The following is a 24,879-nucleotide window of genomic DNA, read 5'->3' on the forward strand; positions in this document are numbered from 1 at the left end:
GTTCAAGGGTTCTTAAATGACACTCATCAACTAGGTGTGAACACAGAAGTCAGTTCAAAATACTAGTTCGCTCTCCATTTGGAGCCAACCCCCACCTCTACACAGGCAGCAGAAGCAGGCCCAGGCTGAGCTGCCTGCTCTTTCACGTGGCTTAAGAAAGCCAATGTTTAGGACACAAACCCATCCAAGGTACCAAGTGACTGCTTGTTCACGTACCTGAAGACTTTGCTTCTCTCAGCTCTGCAGCAAACATGAAAAAGCTGTAACACATGCAATGGTAGCCACATAGTTACGTGTTGCACATTTTCCAAGTTTTTAATAGACACAGAAGTGAGTCCATTGTACTTAAGACACTACAATTATTTCATTCTATTGCATGTCCTGCTCCAATTACATTTCTTAGAGTACAGTATTGAGTAAAAGTTTGGTAGCTTTAAAATTAACAAGTGTGTGAAATCTGTAAGTAAAATAAGCAGCAGCAATAATTTTTGGGATTTTATCAAGAATAGCTAATTTTTAAGTAATAAATACATTCCAAGTTGTGGTTTTTGCTGTTCTCCTAGTTCATTGCCATATGAGTTGTCAAGATTCTCATTCTAGGGTAAAATATCCTTAAGACTTTCCTGGCAGCCTCACACCAGAAGAGCTTCCTAACTCCACGTCCCGGCACCTGTCACCTGTCCCAGATGAAAAGCAGTGCAATCTGACCAGGAGACTCGTCCTCCTGCCATGCGTGGCAGCCTCCAGGTCCTCCTGGGGAGCGTGTCAGGATGGTGACAGACTTGGTGACCCTCGGGGAGAACAGCTGTGCTCTTATCTTCTGTTACCTTGAAGAAAGTGAAAGAGGGAGAGGTTACGCAGGCGGCAGGGCCAGGCAGCAGCAGCGAGGCACACGCTCCGGCTTCCCTCTAAATATAGCCAGGAATTCCTCTGCTCCCAGCTGGCCTGGCAGGAAAAGCCAGCAGCAGCTACAGCTTGGGATGAAACTCGTCAACTTAAGGGACCCAAAGTAAGCAGGAATTTTCTCCAGGCAGCCATGACAGGAATTTCAGTGATGGTAATAAATCTTCAGTCTCTGGCTTAAAGACTTTTAAATCCCCGCTTGGGGTGGGTCACTGTAGGTTAATCTGCCGTGAGTCTCTACAGGGAGCACCGCAGGAAGAACATCTGCCTCCACTTCTCAAACACCATCTATAAAACAGAATTATTTTCCCCTCGAGAGCAAGCTGTGCAGAAGCTCTTCTAAGTACCTGCAACTGCTGGAGACCCCAACAGCTGCTGCAGTGCCCAGTGGTGCATCAAGGAAGAGGCAGAAGCCACAGCTCACCTTGTCTCCCGGGAAGGGGCACCCTGCTTCCTCTCAGGTCCCACCTGGAGGGTGCAGCAGCAGGTGCTGTGGGTGCCCTGCCGAGCCCGTAGGACGGCCAGCGGCTCTGGGAGAGCACGCTGCTGCTCCCCACACCCCAGGATGGCTGTGTCTGAGCACACCAGAGCACGACTGACCAGCCTTGAGCAACCAGAGCATGAGAGAGGCTCGCTCTGAACTCAGAAGTGCAGAACCACGCACTCCAAATCACAGCTACCAAAAGGTAGTGAAGCTGCCCACACGTGACACGTTATCTGCTGTCATCTGGCCTCCTTGTCAGCCACCAGCCACTGAGACTAAGGGCAGGTGACAGGCTTGAAAAGATCCATCTGCTGGAGAGGGATGTGCCATCAAAACAAAAAACACCAAAGACAGCACCCCCATCTGCACCCCTGCATGCGGGAGGAAGTGCTTGCACTGGTCCTGTAAGTCCAGTGACACAGTGGAAGCCTTGGAAGAGCTCAAAGGGAGTGTCCATTTGTCTTCAAGATCAACTGAAGAAACCAGAAGATACGCGAAACAACTGAGTGAAACAGAAATGAGTGGCATGGAGATATACCCTGACACTTTTCAACTGCAAAAGCATTGCTGCACCACACTTGGAATGCAATTCAGTCTGAGCCAGTTCAAAAGCCTGACCAGCCCCAACACACGTCCGTGCCAAGTCAACTAATGTGGCCGAGTCAGGACACACAGGCTCAAATGCCTATTCCTGACAAACAGGACTAATGCTACAAAGCAAAAGATCAAAGGGCTCTAAAAAACCCTCGCAGCTGAGGTTTGTGACAAGTACAGAGGACAATAAACCAAGGATGCCAACACCAAACACAGGAAGATGATCACATTTCCAATGTGGCTGAAAATGCAGCAGCATCTCTGCTGTGGTCATGGAACCAAAAACTGCACCCATTTGCCCAGACTCAGCATCCAGAATGATCTGTAGTATTGTCCATTCATTCGAGACTTCGAAGAGCTGATTTAATACACCGTGAGCATTTGCCCTAACACCTGTATTCCTGAGGACTGCAACCAGGTTTCATACACTTCTTCAGATTTTGCAGATGTACCCTGCTCTTTAAAAAAACTGGGATGCCTCATGACAAAGCACTATTGCCTACAGTCAGCAGAGTATAAGTTTATACTTAATCTTGCAGGATAATCTATTAATCTTTTGATGAATGGCGAGATTTTCCAGAGCATGCAAAAACTCCCTTGCAGGCTTATGATCTTACACCTACCAAAGACTTTGGGAGGACCATCTCTCTCACATGGTTTTTGCAAAAAGGTGATCCTTCAGAGACAGATTCCAGACTGAGAATATTTGGTCTAAACAGGAAAAAATACATTTCCTTGTTGAGGACGTAACAACAAGCCCTCAAGCCAGTTTTATTCTTTGTGATTTTTATGCTTGGAGGAAGGGAGCATCCATCCCAAAAGAAGCATGATGCCAAATCACCTCCTGGGGAAGGCTTCTGCCTGTGCAGGGGCAGGTGCTGCCCCTTCTCAGGGACACGGATGAGGCCCAACTGCAGCTGCTCACTAGGACTAACTGGGGACAAAGATGAGGGAGTCTCCTCTGAGAGCAGGAAGCTGGTGCTACTGACAACCAGCAAACTGCTTGAAAACAGCTGATGCTCCATGTGCAGAATGTGGGAATGTCACCGCACTGCTCAGCCCTGCATCGCTCTTCCCTGGGGAGGGACACTTGTCCCCAGCCTGGAAACACAGAGCTCTTCAGCTCAGGCTTGGCCGGGGACACAGACCACACCAAGAGCTCTGGAGTCTGTTTTCACCCCCTGAGCAGACCCAGGAGTCTTCAACACATGTTCTAGAGGAGCAACAGAGCAACAGTCACTCTTACATTCTCACTCTGTTGCTAGAAAACTTCAGGGGTTTCAGTTAAATAAAGTATCTCCAAGTCAGAGCAGCAGCTTAAACACCACACGCTGGACATGGCTGCAGCCTCGACACACATGTTAGGAGTGAACACAGAGCAGCGCAACTGACTCAGGACAATAACATGACCCAGCAGCCTGTGTGCTAAGCTGGGTGTCAAAAGGAAGGCCAAGAAAGCTCACCTGAAGCCAAGTGCTCATTCATAAGCAGGGCTTTGTTTCTGAAGACAGTACCTGCTGCACAGCCCGAGTTGCCAGCGGACGAGCAGGGAGGCCACTGCTGGCAGCGGTCCGGAAAAGTCCTTCCTTCCCATGCTTTCCTCTGCAGGAAGAGGCCTGGGTGGGTGTGGGTTACTGGATGAGAGCCAGGACTCCCATCCCTGGCCCATCAGGTGGGGGTTTGGAACCATCTCCATCTCCCAAAGCATCAGGATCCAGCTGACTCGAACAGGTTGGCAGCCACGTTCTCCAATATTAAGCTCTACCATCCGAGCACCTCTAGGAAAAATCCTGTCTCGGGTTTGAGGGCTTTCTGCCTTTAGAAAGGGTTACTTTCTGCATGGAGGCTCAACTTACTGGCTTGAATCAAAATAGAGCAAGTCATCATTCATAAGGGAAGTTAAACCAGTAATTTTGCTACAATTCATTTCTTCAGCTGCAGAGAGCACACAGGAAATAGGCTTTATAGAGAAAACAACTCTGTCTGATCCTCCAGTAGGATCAAGGATCTAATGCAGATTCAACAGGACCTGGTACATCAGTTAAAAGCATTCACTCCTTTAGAAATTAATCAACTTAATGAAAAAACCTTCATTAAGAGAATGCCCAGCTCCTCCCTTCCAGAAAGGCACACATACCCAGTGACCAAGAGATGATCACACGGCTCAGGCAGGGCAGCACGTGGGAAAGGCTGGGCACACGATGACAGAGCATCTGTGACCCTCCTGCTGAGGAGACACGAGTCACCTTCCCTTGCACAGGCTGAGGAGACACACATGGACCTTCGCTCCATGCTGCATCCACAGGGACTGGAGCACAGAGAGCCTTCTGGTACCCATGGCTATCAGTGTGGGAAACATAGCCCTTGCTCACACGCACCAGACAGACATCCCCACTGGTGCACGTGGCAGGATCCCACGCTGCGCCAGGGCACAGTAAGCAGCAGGAGAAGTGAGAGGGCACTTTTCAATGGATTGAAGAGCTGGAGGTGTGGGGCTGTAGGTATGAAGAGCACAAGCACTGCAGAAGTTGGGTATTAAGCCCATCTCTGTCATCACTGCCAGACACGAGAAGCCTGTTTCAGATGTGCAGACCTCGGCAGCGCGACAGTTCACACACCAGCTAATGCACGGCCCACGTGTTCTGTACGGTACTTGGGGACTGCAAAACAGATGTATCAAGCAGATTTTAAAAAAATAAACCAGGCACCAGCTCATCCTCATCTAGTGTGTAGGATACAGGCAAGCAGCTTCCTCAAGTCTTTGATTAGGCAGAAGGTTTGTCTCTTGGCCCACACACTCCCATTCACCTCGATCCTGGTGTCAGCGACGGGTGCGTACAGATAAAACAAAACATGGATCAAGGCTGCAAAGCAACAGTTTGCAAGTTTTTCTACATTTAAGTGTCTCCACATTGATTTTTTTTTAGTTCAAAGTCCTACCTTTTCATACCTGAGCATTAAAATGTGAAATACCTGTGTCACCCTGTTGTGTCACCAGGCCTCACAAGCCAAGTGGCTGCATGTGTCATTACCAATGCACGGTTACTGCACAAAGATCTTCTTCACCCCAGTGACATGCACCCTTCTCTGCACACAGCTATCCCCAAGCTTCCAAAAATGCCCTGTTCCCTCTTGGCCCAAAGCAGCTGTTCTGTATGTGCACCTTGGGGTGGCTCAATATTTTGCAAGTATCTGCTTAATGGCAACAGAAGGAGGATGAACTTGAGCCTCACCTAGAGAGGCAAGAGGACTCTCTCCACAAGGGCTTCACCCCTTGGGCTGACCAGGGCTGCCCACCAGCCAGCCCCCTGCCCGAGGGCCCACCCTGCTGCACCAGCTCCCTACAAAAAGGGCAACTGTAGCTGTGGTTTTAGACACCTCCATCTGAGTTTCCAAATGAAACAAGTACATAAAAGCCGTTCAGAACAGACATCTAATTTTTACATTATTTGTCAAAGTCTTCAAAGAAACAAGTTTCCAGTCTCCTTGTCCAGACACCTCTCATCACCATGCAGACCTGGCCTGTCCCTCCCACCCTGGGAAGCAGGGCTGTGATGGGGCCTGGCCCTCCCCCTCACCACTGGCACAGACCTGCTCCTGCCAGGTCTGACCATGCCCAAGCACACACCAGGCTAGTGACACCACAGCGGGACACCCACCACGGGCACGTGAAGCTAGCAGGTACCCAAAGCTTCAGAGGGGGCTTGGGGACCCTCAGCCCAGGCAGCAGCCTGCTGTACTGCCAAGGGAGTTGTTAAGCCCTTGGGTTGATACAAATCTCCTTCGGCAGCTGAAGTTACCGCTCACGTAAGCAGATCACGCTCCTGGGCATCTGCGCAGCCCGCCTGCAGTTAGAAATAGCACAATGTATGGCCCGCTGGCACCTCCAAAAAACAGCATGGAGCAGAGAGTGGAGGGACAGGGGGGCAAGGTGGCACTAACGGGGAGAAGCTGCAAGGATCTGGATGTCTCCAAATGCAGTTGCTGTGGCCACAAGTCAAATGTACGAGTGCTTTCAGGAACAGGAAAATCAGCAGGATGCCACCAGACACGCAGCCCCAGCCAGCGCCGGGCACACAAGCAGGCCATGCAGTCTATTTTAGACTTGTTCTCCCACTCTGTATTAGCATGCAGAGACACTGACTCCAAGCTGTTTGCAGGAAGACTGAGAAACAATAATTAAGTTGGATGCTTGGTTTTAAGTTGACTGAACCATCCAGAAACCAGGCCAAGAAGAATCTCAAGCATTCATCTTCCAGGCTGAAATATTTTATGTGACTAGGCAGGTGTTTTTTTAAAATTTAGCCATCACAGCAAACACCACCACAACTTTATGTGAAGTTATAGAACCTTTCAATGCCACTGGCAGAGCCAAAGAGAAGCAGCAAAAGGAAAAAGAAGAATGATTTATGTTGCTTCATAAACTGCTGGCAAGCAGTGCTGGCTGCATGCACATACAAAGCCCTGAACATCTTTGAAGGTGAAGTCAGAGCCCAGCGTTCCAAATGTTACATTAGCACTTACTCTACACAGCAAGCATGCAGCAAGCTTTGATTTTGCTGTGCACAGTAACCGGGTGCTTGGTGACAAACAGCTAAATGAACTGATCCTGTGGGTCTGTTACGCTAATAGCAATCAAATTAAAACCTTCAAAGGGTAGTATTTTTGAGTTTAATGGTTCCACAGCCACAGCTTAGGGGCACAGGGGATAAAGGAAGGGAGGAAGAATAAAGGATTTTCCAGACTGAAAAGGCAAATGAATATACATACTGTAAACTTGTAAACTGGGAGCGGCTCCAAGGCATCCATGCCTGTGACACTACCATGACTTCCCCAAATATCAGGCTCAGCTTCTGGCCTGTGTCTCCTGCCCCTCTGGCCACATCTCAGCAGCACCAGGCCCCCCTGTTGGGCCGGGGAGGGCCAGGAGCAGCAGTGGCCATGCCATGGAGCAGCCCCGACCAGCGCTGCCCCGGGTGTCCCTCACCGGAGGAAGAAGCGGGGCTGTAAAAGGCAGGGCTTGCCATGAGCAGCCAGGCCATGGCCTCACCCCAGCCTCCCAGCCCACCCCAGGCTTTCCTGGAGGGAAAGGCAAACATCCTTCACTGCGAGCCAGGGCAGCCAGCCTGCCTCTCAGGGCAGTCATGCAGAGGGCTTGGGCTGCCAACACGGTGCAGGGCCACACAGCAGGTCAGGGACAGTGCCTGCTGTCCCAGCACTGCCAGAGCTGGGGGTCTGGCCACAGCCACCTCCAGCTAACAACAGAGACCTGCAGCCAAGAAGGCATCACAAGCTGGTATCTGCTGCCTTAAAACCAGACGACACCTCTGCAGCACAGGCAGCCTGCACAGCAGCTCTGTTCCCAACACACAAAGAGGAGCTACAAGGCAGCACAAGATGCTGCTGAGGGGGCAGATTTCTCCTGGCACTACTCTAAACCAAGGGTCTTGCAAACGTGACTTCTGCAGAGTGATAGTCTGCCTGTTGTTTTTCCAGAAAGCTTGTTTTACTAGTCAGTTAATGACAGGATTTTAATAAACTGTTTTCTTTGCAAAAAACACATGACAGAATAATATAAACATAAAATGCTCACAGCAGCTTTTCCAACCCAAATAAAGAATTTTAAAACCTGCAGTTTCTTCCAGTTTTATATGCATTCACAGATTTCCTGATTTGTTTCTACATTTTTTCCCCCAGTAACTACCCTCCATGCTTCAGACAGCACCACATGCCAGAAGAGCAAGTTTCAGAACAGAAAATGTCAAACATGCACAAACTTCTGCCATGCCCAGGATGAGCCCAGGCAGAGTGAGCAAAGTGCTGCTGCTGAAGGCCCCATCCTGGACTCTAACTGTAACAACAAGCCCTTGATGGGTTTCACAGGGGCCATGTGCAATATCACCAGCCAGATGCCTGCTCTTAGAAACTACTTTATCAGACATAAGGCTGTGCTGCCTTGAAAAGGCCTCAAAGCTTTCAGAGATGTAACTGCAGCTCAAGTACCACTGTGGTCTGAGGATTCAGGAACTGCAAACATCAGTGAAAACTTCAGCTACACACTTCAGGAAAGAACAGCTGATGAAGAACTGAGAGAAATATTTCAGCTCCACCTCACAAAAATTCAAGGAAATCTAAGTGACACATGGAACATGGGAAATTTCATTCTGCTTTTCTAGTTTTAAACAGCTGCAGTTTTCCAGCTATTATATCAATCTCCAGACAGGCAGACTGGGTTGGCAGTTCACCTTAGACACACCTAAGGCAGAACATTCTTCTCTGAAAGGCAGCTGAAAGAGCCCAATGAAATGGAGGAACACCTTAAATGTATCGATATACCCATATACATATGGAGAGGTTTGGCTGAAGTGTAGAGGGAATTAAGGGTCTGGCCTAATACAGGCCATTCCTTTATTCCTATTATTCTTCACATTTTCTTTGTTTCCCCAGTTTACAGACCTGCTCCATCCCTTCTGCTCTGTACCTACAAGCTCAGATACTCACTACATCTGCAATAACCCAGGTCTCCTGTTCATTCTGGAGTCATGGATTCTGACCACCATTCCTTCACTGGTGAGGAGAGCCTATTCTGGGCACTAGGTTTATTTATACTCCACATCTATCCAAACACTCTTGATAGAACAGAGTCTTTAGCCAGTTAAGCAGTATTTGAAGGGGCAAGATCAGGGATGAAGCTCAAATGCTGCTGCAGTTATACATATAGTTATACATATATATATACATATACTTGCTCGAGTGTCCAGTTGTCTGGACACCTTGAGCAGTGCAGTAGGCACCATCAACTGAAATCACAGACGGTATTTCCTTTCCCAATCACAATACATCCTGTATTTTTTTGTACAAAATTTCATCCTGGGCATAGCTTTGACTGTTTGATGAGAAAGTGGGTCCCATCTCCCTCCATCCTTGCAACCAGTAAAAGCCAAAGGTGGAGACATCACAAAGAATCAGCTCCGACCTTTACATTCCCACCTTATGTCCTCAGACGTTGCAGGTGAAGCCCAAAAGAATTAAATGGTCCAGACCATTCCCCAGCAACACACTGACATTTCAGATGCAAGCCAAACCCCAAGTGCTGTGAGAAATAGTGAAATACCTAGTTAAAGACAGCTTTATGGTACAATCGTTTTGAAGAGCCATAAAGAAAGTGTCTTCATAAGAAATCCATACCAGAGGAGTTACGAGAAACTGCAGGGGAGCAAAAGGCCTCCAAGAGCCCTTAACACTTACAGGTAACTGCTGGGCATCAGCATCTAGGTATGATAAACAGAATCTCAATTCCAAGAGGACTCGTAGCTCTCCAAACCAAGAGATATTTCAAATAAATTTAAAGGTCAAGAAGCTGTTAGCCCTCCAGCCCCCTCCCCCAGGACTAGTTTTGATGCACATGAAGTATCCCCAGTACTTGCCACATCCCAGCTGAGAACCGTGCTAACGCGTGACTACAATTCCACCAGCTCTGAGCAAGCGATGCTTCCTCATCATGTCAACTGCTTTCTACTCCACTCTGGGAGCAGAGGCTTCAATTCCCACGGTCCTCCCCAGAAGTTTGGAACTAACGGTTCTCACCACCTGTGAAATTACCAGCACCAACTAACAGCCAGGCATTTAAGTTTAACAGTCACCCACGTCAGTTTTAAAGGAAAAACAAATGCAAACCAACAGTGGAACACAGGTTAAAAAACACAAGGGAGTTTTTTCAATGGGAAGCATTAGTCCATTAGCACTCACCTGATACTGGAGGCAGAGCTATGTCTCAAACTGCGTTAAGAGGTCTCTTATTTCTGGAGTCAGGTGCTCTACTGCCTTTGCAGCTTCTGTGATAGCTTTCCGGTACATCCCTTTCTTCTTGCGATTAAATCTCAGTTTGAAAAATTCAGAGAAAGGAGAGAGTTTTGAAACAGATAAGAAGGAAGTTGTTGGAGAACCAAACCATGATACTTTAGCTTCTCGCCACGAAGGTTCCCCGTTTTCCTTCTGGCTAAGGTTTATGTCAAGAACACGTGCTGGCCACCATGGAAAACCATGAATTTTACCCCAAACAATATCCCCCACCGCAACAGTCCTTCCGTCTTCTGTGACACATTTGGACACACTCTGGGTGTGCAGTCTAACTGTCAGGGGCGGCACCATTTTACGCTCATCTTTTGAAGATGAAGAGACGGACGCATCATCACCAGGCAAAAAGTCACACATTTCTGGTGATGTTACTTCTGAACTAGAAGACTTGGATTCGTCTAGACTGTCATTGCTACACACTGATAAACTAGAAGAATCTGCTTTTCTTTTCCGATAGTTCATAAGGAAAGCCAAGTTATCATGTCCCTCTTTACCTTGGGGAAACCTTTTAAAGTCATCATCTTCACCTGAACTCCCTGAAGATACCTCGGCTAAACTTCTGTCTGTGGATTCATCGTTGTAGAACGCGCCAGGATTGGATTCCCTGCTGCTCTGCAGGACGTTGATTTCGTCGATCAGTTCTGCCTTATAAATTGAAACACTCTGACCATCATTGATGCGATGGGGCTTCAGCCGGATCTTTGGGGGCGGGACATCGGCGCTGGAATGCACCGGCCGCGTCAGCTTCAGTTTTGGAATGGAAGCAAGCTGGCTGCCTGCTGACTTGTCCATTAAACATTTGGTTTCTCGACACCGCTCAGAGTCTCTGGTCTCCTCTTGGTCCTCCCCCCCGTTCTGCAACATCCGCTCTGGACAAAACGGTTTGACTGAGCCGTGCACCCGGGAAGGGATTTTCACGACCTCGCCTTTCCCTTGTGGAGTGCTGTAGGATATTTTTATAACCGGCGTTCGATGCACTAGCTCCCCTGAGAACTTGTCCTCTTCTCTCTTTTCCCTTTTGTTCCTTTTCTCCGCGTAGTCGGAGTCACTGTGCTTTTTCTGCTCCTTGTCCTGGATGGTCAGCTTCCTCCTGGTCTTAGCATTCTGCCTCGCCGGGTTCTCATCCTCGGGGTTCAGGGTGTTCTTACACTTCTCGCAGAGCACCTGCCTGGGCCGCAGCCTGATGGTGCTCATGATCAGCCTGCCCGGGTCTCTGTTCCGCGACAAACGCCTCCTCGTCCTCTTGATAGTCCGTGGGGGCGGCTGCGGGACCCACTGGTTGTAGCTGTGCCGCAGCCACAGCGGGTGAGGGAAGGGGGCTCCCTCGAAGTAGGGGGGGTAGGGGGGGAGGCTGCCGGGCGGCGGGGCGGGCAGGAGGGGGGGCAGCTGCTCGTCACCCCTGCCCTTGGGAGGCTTCTCCCCGGCGGGCGGCTCCGCCTCGCCCCGCGCAGCGTCCGCACCGTCAGCGGCTCCGTTGGCGCGAGCGTCGGCGGGAGGGTCGTCGTGCTTGGGAAGGGAGGACGGGAGACAGAACAACCCGGACCTAGAACAGGGCGAGAAGGATGGGGAGGGAAAGAGAGGAAGAGTCAGCACCTCTGCAATGTGCTTCACTGGGTGCATGTAACAAACCCTAGTTTCTTCATAGAAAGCAAAAATACCAGAAAACCCCAAAACAACAACAACAAACCCCCCCCCCAAACGCTTCCACCTACTAATAATGCAACATTTCCCCTTGACTTTTGAAGACAAGCCAGCCAATGCTGCTACTGAAGAAAAATATTCAAATATTTCAAAATTTAGGAAAGGTGTCCTACTCTTCTGCCAGAAGAGGCACAGAGATCAAACCCTCTGCTTCCATGAACTCTTTGCACAAGGTTTTGCTCTAAGAAGTTTCAAGTTTTCTCACGGAAAGCAGTTCATTTTTTCAGCAGGCTGGTAAAGCCAGGAGGCTCTGTGATACAGATTATACGAGCCTTCTGGGAGCTATTAAATTTCCTTTCTTCACATTGCATTTGCCTGGCTGATTTTTGTGCTTCTCATTCAAAATCTGGACAACCCAATTTGGATGGGTAACTTGCACTATCAAGGACAGGTTCACTGGCACACACCTCTGCCCTGGTCTGCCCACATATGACTTTGTTAAAATAAGGAATGCACCATTTCAGAGTAGCAAGATGGAGAATGATGATGTACTGTTGTCCAACGCCAAGTCTCCTTACAGGCTACCAAAGTCTGGATACAGTATCTTGCACAGATATTGGTAAAAGCACATCCTCCGAAATACAAACACACAACTGCGACTCAGGTCTCTGGGCTTCTGCACCAGAATTTATGCCCTTGGCCTGACATAAGAAATATTATGCTTTTTAAGCAGATCACATGGAGAATGCCCAGTTAAAATGGCTCTAAGCCACCACCTTCATTCTCCTTTCCTCAGACAACTACAGACTGTATCTCTCTCACCCAATTTCTATGAAGACTCCCACCAAGTTTAAAAATAAAGCTTGCATAAGGCAAGCAAGTAGGAATTAGCCTGATTCTGGTAACAAGTCACTGCCCCTCTCTGAAATAAAAAGAACCACTGAATCATCTGGACTCTGAAAAGTCCTATCCCGTTATTCAAAGAGTAAGAGTGAGAGAACTTGCAGATTAGATTAGTTTAGTTTAGTTTAACCGGGAAGCTCTAAGTCTGAATGCTAGTGAGCCAAGAGGATTAAGCTGTTGAAACCACATAATTTGGAACAAAATGTTTTTGTTCAAAGAGTTTTTTTTAAACAGAGACAACTGAGAATGTAGGTGTCTTTCAAATGACAACCCAGAAAGCAAGTACAGTTTGTACAGCTAAACAAAGATGTCAGCATCAATCATAAAACAACTGCAAGTGATAGAATTTCTAAAGCTCTGGCTATACATTTTGGTTATTTTATGCAAGGAGATACTCTGATTTGGTAACACCAGAAAACTGTACAAGTCTTCTGCTCCTCAGATGGACACAAGCGCAGCTCCCTCTGGTCCCGCAGGCAGGCCTGGATCCTGCCTGCTCTCCACAGCCTGGCTCCGAGCAGGCAGGTCCACCAAATCCACGACTTCCTGAGGATCCAGTGTGGTGCAAAGCTTCTCACTTGGCAGAAGCGAAGCACTCCAAGGTTAACCCCACAGGATGATTTACGCTCGTAAAGTCAGTCTTTACAGTCTGAGCTCACTGTGACCCTGCTGGGTCTGAACTGGGGGCTGCTGCAGAGCCCAGCTGAGGGCAGCCCCTGGGCAATGCCCTCCTGGGAGCACAGCGGGGCAAGTGGCTGTGAAGCCCTTTGAACCAGAAGCCTTTTAGGGGAGGGTCCTGCTACTTCAGACCTGCTACAAAAATACGAGAAAGCCCTGGCTGATCAGCAAAAGCCCCCATGGCAGGGACTCCCACCACCCTGTGACAAGGCTCCAGCAGCTCTGCAGCCCAAGATGCCGTAGCACCAGTGGTCAGAGAGGAAACACCCCCCACCCTGTCCAAGGGATTACACACACTGCCAGGATGAACAACAAAGCAGCTTAAGGCTCATCTTCGAAGGCAGCAGCTTCCGCAGGGACAGGTATTGGCTCTGGCAGGGCCAGGGCCAGATGAGGTCCAGCCATCCTGCTGTAGCACGGTGCTGTGGCAGCACTCCTGCAATGCTGGGGCAGGTGGCCTACTTCAGCTGGAAGCGTCTCTAAAGGCTAAGCAAGCAGTTTTGCTGAGGGATCCTCCCTTTTTCACCCTGCCTAGCACCCCAGCTCGGCCATCTCAGCCCCCTGTCTGCCCTGCTCCCCAGGCACAGCAAGGCAAGCAGCCCCAGAGCCCACACAGATCCCCCTTCTCCTGTCCCTGCAGGGCCAGGCTCCAGCAGAGCCTGCTCAGCACGAGTGAGCGACCACCAACACCCAGGGCTGCTTTCTGTTTCCCTGTGCCTACTCCTGATGGGGGATGCTCTGGAAAACCAAGCTCTTTCAGGCTCCTCCAGCCATAGAAGACCAGCCCCAAGCCATGAAGTCCCACCCTTGGGGAGCACCCACCATGCCACAGCCCCAGCACTCCCTCCCCGCACCCAGCCTGAAGCCACCTTCCACCCCCACAGCTCCTGGTAAGAGGATTTAGCTCCAGTCTTTCCACCCATGGCAGAACAAGGAACATTTCAACTGACACACTCCACTTTCCGGGAGCAACTCACTTTTGCCACCAGGAGAAAGACCCATTCACTCGCCTTCCCTACATCCTCCAGGCTTGTTGCACAAACCTGGTGCAGTTAATGCCTTTCTTCTATCAACTGACTGTCAGGATTCATTCTGCAGATCTAAACCCAGTCAGCTGAGATGAAGGTTGTGGGCTAGGGGCATGAGTCCATGTGCAGATCACAAGCAGTAGGAAATACTGCAGGATGCAAGCTCACCCTTTTAATCACCCCCCTTTCTGGGGCAGACATAGCCAAATGGACTATTTTACCTCAACCCAACCTCTGCTTGGAACAGAAGACACTGTCCTCCAATTCACAGCCATGCATAATTAAAAAATAACTAATTATAAGTTCATTTGCAACAAAAGTGTCAAGTCTTGTTATCAAAAAAAGATTTAACTGCAGTCAAAATGCATCTAAATCTCATGAGCATGGATGACAGGCAGCTTACTGTCTGGAAGGGTGAATTTGTTAGAACAAACTAACTGCCAGCCACTCGACAACAGTTACTAGGTGGCCTTTCCAACCCGAGCCATTCTACTGCTCTGGTTCTGGCGGTGCTTGCTGCTTGTACTGCCTTGGTTGCTGACAACAGGGATGCCTGTATGAAGGCAATAACCATCTTTTTCCTCAAATAATTCCGCTGCTATTGGGAAAGTCAGGCATGTATTTTTAATGACGTCCCAGTGCTCCCCAAGGCACAGGGGCAAAGGCAGGAGGCAGGCAGGAGGGCTCCTACCCACTTCCCATGCAAGCTGCCTGCAGGATGAGCCCCTGCTGCAAAGCCAGGCAGGTGGTTTTGGGTTCAGACCTGCACCTGCTTCCTTGTGGCCAAAATAACAGGAGTCTGATGGTGGAACCTGGATGGAGAGGAATCTCCTGGCTGCCTGGGCACCCAGGCCTGCCTCCTGCTCAGCTCCCCGTGTCAGTCACAGCATTTTAGGAGAAATAAAACAGATTAATCCTAAAACCAGTTCGAAACACATAAGAAAGCTAAGGAGCCACCCTACGGGCTTTTCTGGGCTTCCTCCTCTTTTTGTGCAGGTAAAACAACCCACCCTGGCTGCTCCTCTCCTGCCAGTCCCATCCCACCGCCCACAGACCCCCCTCAGCCAGACACTGCTCCACCAGCAGGGCAACGGGCAGGAGCAGGGGAAACAGCCCTGCCACAGCTCTGCTCTGGGGCCTTCAAAGCTCAGCACCAAGCTGACAAATTCCTCCTGCCTTTGGGACACATCTCAGCTTTCACCTTCCAACCACGAGCAGACTGACTCCTGTATCCTGTTGTTAGTCTCCTCCCCTTCACACCCCAAATTCGGGGTTGCTGCAGTGGAGAAGGTGTTCTTGGCGCGCTTCCCACCCTCACCCAATGTCACTAAGGTCCACCAGGAGCCAGGCACTGGCCCCATGGGAAGAGGCTCTCATCCCAGTGCTGCCAGACTCGTGGAAGCTGAGACCTCTAGCCAGGGCTCCTGGAGAGACGGTCGGGATGTGCTCCCACTCCACTGTGGCCTGACAGCAATGATGAAGACATGATGCCACATGGCACCCAGAAGCCAAGCTGCTCTTTCTCCCATTTCTCCACCTGGAGCAGCACTACTGCACCAGCAGGCCATGAAACCAGCCCACCCAAAGGTTTCAGCTGCTCTAAGGATACAATGGGCAGCAGCAACCCCACCCCTGGGTCACCTTGGGGCAGGCAGGCCCATCCAAAAGCTCAGCACCACAGACACGCCTGATCATTAGAGATGATAATTCCTGGGGCAGGTGGGAGATGGGGCAGCTATCCTGCCCATGAGCTAAAACACACCAACAAAGCCCCTTCTGTCTGCCCTCCCTGTCCCACTCCAAGACAGGGAGGAGGATGCTTCCCCAGTATCCCTACGGCTGGGCCAGCAGCCCCTGGCTGAGCTGCAGGTCTCCTGGCTGGGGGAACAGCAACAGGATGAGCACCAGTACCCAGAGACAACCCCACTGCTCCACGAGTGTTGGGCTGCCCTCCCACCCCAGCAGAGACCAGCGTCACCAGGGCAGCCATGGGCTCCAGAAGCACCTTAAAGCCTGGAAGGAAACACCTGTCTGGTTGGTCCTTAGATCTGCTGGGGCAAAGAGGGGAAAAGGAAAAAAAAAAAATCACAGAGAAAGGTTATGGGGGGGAAAAAAAACAGGTAAAAAAAGCACACACTGTCACCAAGGAGGAAGAAAAGTGGAATGTGCAGACAGAGGCAGCTGGCTGAAGAGCTGCCTCCTGTGCTCTGTTTTGGCTGGAACCAGACACCAAGCAGGGCTTACAGGCTCTAACAGAGCGAGATGCCTGAATACTTCTGAAAATCTGGCTCAAATTTTCTGGGATAGCCACGTGAAACTAAATAAACGATGGAAATTAAGTTCAGGGCTCTCGCCTCACACCTCTGCCGAGAAGAGCGCCCAAGGTGAAGCTGGCTGTCCTCCTCCCCAGCCCAGCCCGGCCGCTCGCCTACCGAGCGGGCAGAAACCAAAGCCCTTCTCCTTCCCACCGCACAAAGACAAGCTCCCCCAGGCCCGGGGGTCGGCCCGGGGGCAGCAGGACCTACCCGCGGGGCATTCACAAGCCACGTAAAAGTTAACCTTCGGAAAGAAAGCCTCTGCTGCGGGAATGCTTCCCCGTCCTTCAGCAGAACGGGCCTTCCGTGCCCTTCAGCAGGGAATGCGGGTCCCGGGGCGGCAGCCGGGGGGTCCCGGGGCGGGCAGCCGGGGGGTCCCGGGGCGGGCAGCCGGGGGGTCCCGGGGCGGGCAGCCGGGGGGTCCCGGGGCGGGCAGCCGGGGGGTCCCGCCGCCGGGCGGGGAGCCGGGGGGTCCCGGGGCGGCAGCCGGGGGGTCCCGCCGCCGGGCGGGGAGCCGGGGGGCAGGGCGGGAGCCCCGGGACCGGGGCTGCGGGCAGCCCGGCGGGCAGCGCGGCCGGGCCGGCACCGCAAGGCACGGACGGGGCAGCAGGAGGGAGCAGCGTGCGGGGCCGCTGGGGAGGAAGGAGCCGGAGCCCGCCCGCCCGCAGCCGCCCCCCGCAGCCCCGCCACGGCGGCAGCGGGCCCGGCGCAGCCTCAGCGCTCCCGCGGCAGCGCCCGGGGCAGCGGGCGGCCCGGCCACGCAGGCAGCAGCTGCGGGCTCGGGGCGCTGCCGGTGCGTGGCCCGCTCCCGCCGCGGCCGCTTTGTTCCCGGCGGGCCGGGCCGCCCGGGCGAACAAAGGCCGGGCAGCGCGGGGGCAGCGCGGGGGCAGCGCGGGGCCTCCCTCCCGCCCGCCCTCCCCTCTCCCGGCCCCGCCATGCCCGGTCCGCACCCCCCCCCCCCACCCCGTGCCCCCCGTACTTCTTGGTGCAGTCGAGCAGGACGCCGGTGAAGCGTCGCCCCCCGCAGCTCAGCGTCACCACCAGCGTGTCGTTCACCACCTGCTCCACCAGCACCGGCAGCCAGGCTCCCGCCCGCGGCGGCAGCGGCGGCGGCGGCGCCCCCGCCTCCCCCTCCGCCGCCTCGGCCATGCTGCCGCCGCCCCGCGCGCCCCCGCCCGCCCCGCGCCGCGCGATGACCTCACGGCGCGGCCCGCGCGCCGCGTCACGGGCCCCGCAGGGGGCGGCGCCGGGAGGGGCGTGTCCTCGCCCCGCCCCGCCCCGCGCAGCCCCGCACACACCCGCACACACACGCGCAGCCCCGCGCAGGGCGGCGGCGACCGGCGGGTCCTTATCCGCGCCCGGCCGCCCCACCCCGCAGGGCTGCGCACGCTCCGCGCACACCGGCGCCCAGGGGAGCTCCCCAGCGGGTCGGTCTTCGGCTCCTCGCGGCCCGTTCCGCGCACCTCTTTTAAAACAACTCTCTTAAAAAATGAAAACAGCTCAGCCCGCGGGATTCCATCTCTCCGCGGCTTGAACGCGCCCGCGGGTGCCAGCACGGGCAGCGGGTGCCGAGGGCGCGCGGGGGGCTCCTCAGACCCCACAGCTCCCCCAGCGATGCGTTCCTGCTCGGGGGGCAGGCACCCCTGCCGGACCGGCACCCCTGCCCGACCGGCACCCCTCTCAGACCGGCAGCCCTGCCGGACAGACACCCCTCTCAGACCCGCACCAGGCAGGCAGGGCAGCCCCCCGCCCCGCAGGGCGGCTCACCCCGGGCGCACCGCAGCGCCCGCAGCGGCCCCTGGCACCGCAGCAGCCGCGAGACCTGGAGCAGCCCCCCAGGGCTGGGCACCTGCTGAGCAGCATCACGGCTCTCAAACCCGCATCTGGGACACGGGGGCAGGCGGCTCGTGGAGACGGCACAGGCAGCCAGGGCACAGCCCCCCGCAGCACGGGCAGCCAGGGCACAGCCCCCCGCAGCACGGGCAGGCAGGGCACAGCCCCCCGCGGCACGGGCAGCCAGGGCACAGCCCCCGCAGCACAGGCAGGCAGGGCACAGCCCCCGCAGCACGGGCAGGCAGGGCACAGCCCCCCGCAGCACGGGCAGGCAGGGCACAGCCCCCGCAGGGCGCCCGGGTGCTGGTGTCACACAGGGCTCCGGCCCCCACCCGAAGGAAGGAGCTCCGTGTAGGGAGCACGCAGCTCCCCGAGCTGTGCGAGGGTAACCTGGGAGCAGTGCCACCATTTCCCGGCGCAGGGACGGGCTTTCCGCGCCGGGCGGGACGCGTCTGCCCCGCTGTGTGCAGCAGGGGGGCTGCGCTGCCAGACGGCTTGGGGTGGGAGGGCAAAAGATGCTCTGAAAGAAACGAGGAGCCCTGTTTTCTGAAAGCGCACGTGCTGGGAAGGGGTGAAAAAGCCACAAAAATACAAGGCTCCGACATCCTTGACCTCTCCAGGGTCAGCTGGCACGGTTACAGGCAGCTGTGCCCAGGGCCTGGCAGCCCTCGGCGAGGGAAGCTCCACGGGCAGGTGCTTCCCAGCGGCACAAGGTGTGAGGAGCTGCAGTGGAAGGGGCTGTGGACGGGCTGCTGCTCCCCAGAGCAAACAAGCAACGTCAGAGTTGTTTAGTCTTCCTTCTGCGTTGCGAAGGGGTGTTATTACCGCACTGTCATTCCTTACTGGGAAAAGGAAACCAGGCGGTTCACACCAGTGACGCTGCCTCCACACTTGCCGAAGGTGTTTCAAGAGCCCCAGCCCGGGGTCTTGAGGCAAAGCTGGTTGTGTGAGCCGAGTGCCACGGGCAGCAAACCCGCCCCGAGCACAGCCCGACTCCTGCCCTGGGAGATCCGCGACTTCATCGTGACTGGCTGAGCAGCTGGGAAAACTGAAGTAACACTGCCAGTCAAGGCAAAACCCTTCCTCCCGATGTCGCGAGAAGCAAATACGTTTCACAGCTAGACCTGCTCTAATGGCAACTCCCAGGTTTCTCTTCCTAATCAGAACACTCGTTGATGTCTCAGGCTCTAGCTTGAAGAGTCCTTGTTCCACACGTAAATGGATAATTTTGAATTTCAGCATTTTGCTGTATCAACCACTTGCATTGAATGGCTCGTACAGCATGTGATAAAAATCATCATCCTTGCCCACCAAGTTCTACACTCATCTTTAGCCATCTCTTATGCTTTTCTTGGTTTTTGTCTTAGAATTTTGACTTTGCTTTTGAGACTCAAAGCACTACAGATGTTTGTCTGTTTACATACATGGGTGCTGTGTAGACATACTTACATACACACAATTCCAGCATCAGCAATAAAATGTTTGATTTTTAACAGTTTTCATTTAAAAATACTTGATGCCAGAGATTTTTGCACAATGGAGCAAACCAACACATCTTGCAATCAGAAAAATAAACAGGATTTCAAGCTTTCCCCTGTACATTAGATTGAAGTAGAAAAAAAAGTCCTGAAACTTAATTTGAATACTTTACAAAAATAACATCAAACACTTTAGAGGCTCTTAAAAATTTGGGACATGTTCATACTTCTCCCTCTCACTCCACCTGAGTGGAACCACTGAGACAAGTGTGCACATTTCCACTCCAGGTGAGCCTGTCAAGGTGAGCCCATCTGTCAGCTGAGGTTTGCTTCATTCATTTTGCAAACAGGACTGGAGATGCTCCATCTCCAGTCAGCCCTCTAGCTCACACTCACTGTGTTAGGATGACACAGGGGTACTACAAAATAGCTGGTTTATTATGAAAATAAGTTATTACTATAATAAAATAGGAATTACTTTAACAGCATGCTCCTTTTCCTGGTATTGCCTTGCACATGAAGGAGCAAATGCACACAGCTCAGGTGCAAGTCTCTAAGCACTAGCAATTATCTTGTTAGCTTGATTTTTTTAAATCCACCTGGAATGAAATTGAATTTTTTTTTTCTCTATTAGGCACAGTGTTTGTTGATTAGGGGGCGAGTTTCTACTTCACAGGATGGCAAAAGAGAAATGGATACTTTCACGCTAACAAAACCAAGTGGAAATCATCCACAGCGTTACACAGGAAGAGTTTATAATCTTATCTTTTCAGCACTCACCTTGCAGCTTCGTCTCCTACCTTCCGCAGCCTTTGCTCCATGTTTTCAGGAGCCTGGTGCCATTCACAGCTCTCTCAGGTTTTTAAAAAACCTGGTTGTGTCAGATGATGTTGAGCTGCAAATTTTCCTACATTTCTAGAGAATCTGTAGCCTGTTATACAAGAGTCCTGTCTATTGTTTGAGCACCAGGTATTGCTAAGCAGACACAATAAAATGTAACACTAAGCCTGTACAAACCTCCCTTTCATCACTGAGGAAGAAAATTAATTTTAATTTAAAACCTACTGACATTTCAGACAATTTTGGGTGTATTTCCAGTGTTAGAAGTGGTACGCCCAGCAATCATGAAACCAAGATGAAAGAATTATTGTGGATTGATTTTCAGCATCTCATCTTTTGCAATTGTGTATTACAAGACATGAGAATCTAATGGCAAAACCAAACAGGACAATTTCCTTGAGATTTTCATTTTAACATGAGTTACTTTGGAGCAAAAACTTTCCAGAACTTTTGCACACACTCCAAGGGAACCAGAGGTGAGGTCCTCTCCTTTGGTAACCAGCTCAGGGGCTGGTAACTGGTAACCAGTGACATGGCCCATCTCTGGTCTGGAGCTGAGACGCTGGGGAAGTTGGAGAGAACACGTGGAACTACTGGGCAGTTGCACCACTGGAAACAACCTGACCCATCACGTTGTGAAGGTTTGTCAATACAGGTCTCGTGAATATGGTACCTACTCTGACTCTTGAACGTCTGCAGGGATTCTCCAGCTCCTTGTTTCAGTCCTCAGCTTCAGGTGTGTCTCTGTGCAGTGCCGTCCTCCGGCACAGCCCCGCGGGTGGCTCTGCCTCTGGGCACACAGCTGCTTAAAAACTGGCCCGTTTTGACGGCTCCCAGCCCAAATGATTGCTCGCTGCCCCTCCGGGAGCACCTGGACGCTCCTTCCTTCGCGGTGGGGAATCCTGCCCAGCCGTGACACGACAGGACACGTCTATGCCATGTGCAGAGCTTGCCCTCTAGCTGCAGCCTGCCGTCAGTGAGGTGGCATCGGAGTTCCCGTGGGACCCAACATAGGAAGCAGGAATTAACTCAAAAGGATTTATTTTCTGCCCAGCTGGAACAGCGATTCACGGAGTTCCACAGGCAGGTCAGCAAGGAGTAAGTCACCTTACTTTTTGTCCTGGAGCACCAGATGGGTAAAGAAAAGCACTCTTTCTATTTCCACCTGCAGCAGAGAGTTGCAGGCCCCTGTCACCTGCAGGCTCCAGCTGCCTGGGAGCAGAGCTGTCCCCTCCCGGGCTTCTTCTCTGCTTCTGTAAAACCCTGGGTTGCACCTTCCAGCTCTTCAGCAAGACATTCTTTTTTCAGCTCTTACAATTCCTTCTTTCAGCTTCAGAAGATGTAGCTGTTCATTCCCACTGGGCCACTCCCCTGACAAACCCACGCTGGCCTGCAGCCCTTCAGCTCAGTGTTCCAACAGCTGGCATCTCCACTGGGATGAAGAGGGATCACAGTAACCCTGTGTATCAAGAGACTGGCTTGTAAGCAAAACTCGGTGCTCAGGAAGTGCCAGCCGCTCAGCCTAACAGAAGTGGAGTTTCTTGGTCTTTCTTGCATTTAATACATGTTATGCTCACAACTTTTCCCCAAGGAAAGAAGAGCTCCCCAGGCCCGGCTCTCCCGAAGCCAGGAGCCACAGCCTCTCTCTGGCATGTCCCAGGGGCTGCCACCCACCAGCAAGGGTGAGAGGTGGTCCTGACAGACTCTGCAAGTGACAGGGGATTCCGCAAGGGAGGAGGACGTGGAAGCAGAAAATCCCAGCTTTCTACTTTGAGGGGAGAAAAGAGAGTAGGAATTCAGGCTGCCATCACATATGCACATTTCAGGACCGGGTTAAGGCTGTATTTAACCCTGACTTTCTCTGTCACTGCATTTTCCTGCAGCACTTACACCCTGCCAGTGCAGATTTGGACATAAATAAGCATTCTACAAACTGTGTATGACTGATTTAGAGTTCCCTGCATGAGGAAGTTAAAAATATGTTCCATATCTCAGAGGAAGTAAAAAGGCAAAGCAGACAGATATGATAATCATTAACATACTACAAGCGTCCAGATGCAATCTGTGAGCCAACACAGGAAGGATCTTTCACCATAATCCATGTAAATATGCAAAGTAATGTCACCACGACAGGCCAAGCGCTGTGGGAAGCTCCAGCACACCCTGCGCCTCGGACCAACAAATCCAGCCTTATCTCCAGTCACACCTGTCTAGACCTCAGCCTTCACACACACACGAGCTTCCTCTGTGATCTTTCACATTTACCTGATGATGGACTCCAGGGTGCACCTATGCTGGACTGCACAGTCTGACTGCACTGCTCAGCAGCTGTGGTCAGTGCAGGTGTGTTGGGAGGGCACCCACAGGAGTGCTGAGCTCAGCAATGCACCAGAACTCATCCACCCCTCCGGGCAGGTCTGCACCTCCAGCTGCTGCTGCCCAAGCAGTGCCCACCCCAGGGACACACAGGACAGCTCACCTGGGCCCCTGCAGGTGAGAGGCTGTAAGAAACACAGTTTGCTTCCGGATCAGCTCCAGGCTCAGGAGGTTCCCTGCATCCTGGAGAATAAACACTCATCACCTGCTTCTTCGCACACTTGGGAGAAAAAAGCATAATTCTAAGGTACATTGTTATCCTGTGTGCATGAAGTGTGGTTATACTATTTCTTACACACTGCTCTCATCCAGCAGGAACAGATGGGCCATGTGGGAGGGAGAAAAAACTCCTGCATATTACAGAAGGTTCCCAAACTTCATCTGCATGCCCACAGATTCTAAATATTAAAGTCCATGGGATTATTTTTCTTTAAATACTTCACTATCTAAACTAGCATTAAACATGGTAACACAATAAAGTGACAGTGCTGTTCCAGAGCATAATTTATCATTGTTTTGTCCTCTAATCTATTGTTTGACTTAAGCAAAACAGAAAGCAATCCCACATTCTTCTGCAGACAAAACCCAGCAGAAAAAATGCTGTCGAGTTGCTATTTTGAAGAACACTAATGAAATCCTCAACTTTTTCAAGACTGTATTTCACTGAAGAGGAGTTAAAAACCAAAACAAGTAACTAGAGTGTTTCAAAGTATATGGTGTGTTTACATTGAAAGAAGGGGTGTAACAAACGCCTGAGGGAACTTTAACAACAACCATAATAGTCCACTTGACAATACAAACAGTCGCTGCTGTCAGACACTGCTCTGCTGATTGCCAAACACAGCTCTCCCCTCACACACACACTTGAGGAGTGATCAGCTGTAATTAATTCTAAATTGCTGCTGCGAGCACAGAAAGTGATCTCTGAACAGTAATGCTGGTTCACCTCACAGACAGATAAAAAGAAAAGACAGCCTGTTTCAGTGTCTGCACATCTGTGAAACAAAACCAACCAAACCTCTTCCAGCTCATGCCTGTGCAGTACGTGGCCAGATGTCCCCACAAGGATGCTTTCTTCTGTTCAGGGCTTTTACTCCTTTCCTCTGACACAAGACATGCTTTTGTTACTACCCTGATTTGTTACTTTAGGTAACAATTACCAATGCTCAAAGATAAATTGATTTCCTAATTGTACAGGGGAGAGTTCATATCAGTAAAGCTGTACTCCCCTGGGCAGAAGTTCCACTGGTTGGACAAGGACATCTCTGGTGTTTTCACAGCATTTGGCAACAGCCTGTTCTGGTTCCTTGGCATGGGCAGCTCTGGGACCTGCAGAGCTTTGGGGCTCGGGTCTGCCACTGGGACTACAGTAACAGCTGAACTAGGACTGGACTTCTAACACAGTGCACTGTATTTAAGGGAGCAATCTTGCATCTTCAAAGGTCTGTTTTAATATATCGCTGGTTTCCTTGATGGAATACTCTGCCAGTGTTCCCAGATGCTGACATTTCCCCAATTCTGAGGTGATGTGGCTGGAGGCAGGTGTCAGGAACACTTGGGGCAGCCTGGTGCTGGGCTTGCTTCCTGGCACCCCTCTTCAGCTCACTTCCCTCTTGACCTACAGTAGTTCTCATCCAGCACAGTCCTTGCTTGAGGAGCACACAAACCAGCGTGACACTGACAAAATGAGGTCTGAGACAAGCCTGGATTTAGATCTTCTGAGAAGGCATTTCACTTGCCAACCCACTGAGCTGCTGAGCTTCCCTAATGGCAGATGAATCTCTCTGCAGATTGCACAGAAGGAGCTCTCCTGCAGGTGTAAAAGCCAAGCCAGGAGGATCATACAGACGGCATCTTAGTCTGCAACTTCACTTGAGGCCCTGATGACTTCAAATGTCAAGCAAGCAGATTTTTACATATTGTGCATGCTAAAATAGTCATCCATGCTA

At 51.8% G+C, this 24,879-nt stretch overlaps 1 protein-coding gene across 1 annotated transcript; it reads right to left on the bottom strand.

Moving 5' to 3' along the window:
- Positions 1-289: 289 nt before the first annotated feature.
- PWWP2B (PWWP domain containing 2B) lies at positions 290-17,569 on the bottom strand. Its single transcript, XM_051618734.1, has 3 exons — positions 17,383-17,569; positions 9,731-11,381; positions 290-827 (listed from the first exon to the last, which is right to left on the bottom strand). Exons 1-2 carry the CDS (start codon positions 17,550-17,552, stop codon positions 9,749-9,751), a joined length of 1,803 nt encoding a protein of 600 aa, XP_051474694.1. The 5' UTR covers positions 17,553-17,569; the 3' UTR covers positions 290-827; positions 9,731-9,748.
- Between the last annotated feature and the right edge of the window lie 7,310 nt (positions 17,570-24,879).

This window comes from Apus apus, chromosome 4 (assembly GCF_020740795.1).
Source record: "Apus apus isolate bApuApu2 chromosome 4, bApuApu2.pri.cur, whole genome shotgun sequence".
In the NCBI taxonomy this organism is placed as follows: domain Eukaryota; kingdom Metazoa; phylum Chordata; class Aves; order Apodiformes; family Apodidae; genus Apus; species Apus apus.

Coding starts and splice junctions, on each gene's coding strand:
- PWWP2B (XM_051618734.1), bottom strand. CDS start 17,552: ATGGCCGAGGCGGCGGAGGGGGAGGCGGGGGCGCCGCCGCCGCCGCTG. Junction 11,382..17,382: donor CTGCTCGACTGCACCAAGAA/GTACGGGGGGCA, acceptor GCCCTGTTCTAG/GTCCGGGTTGTTCTGTCTCC.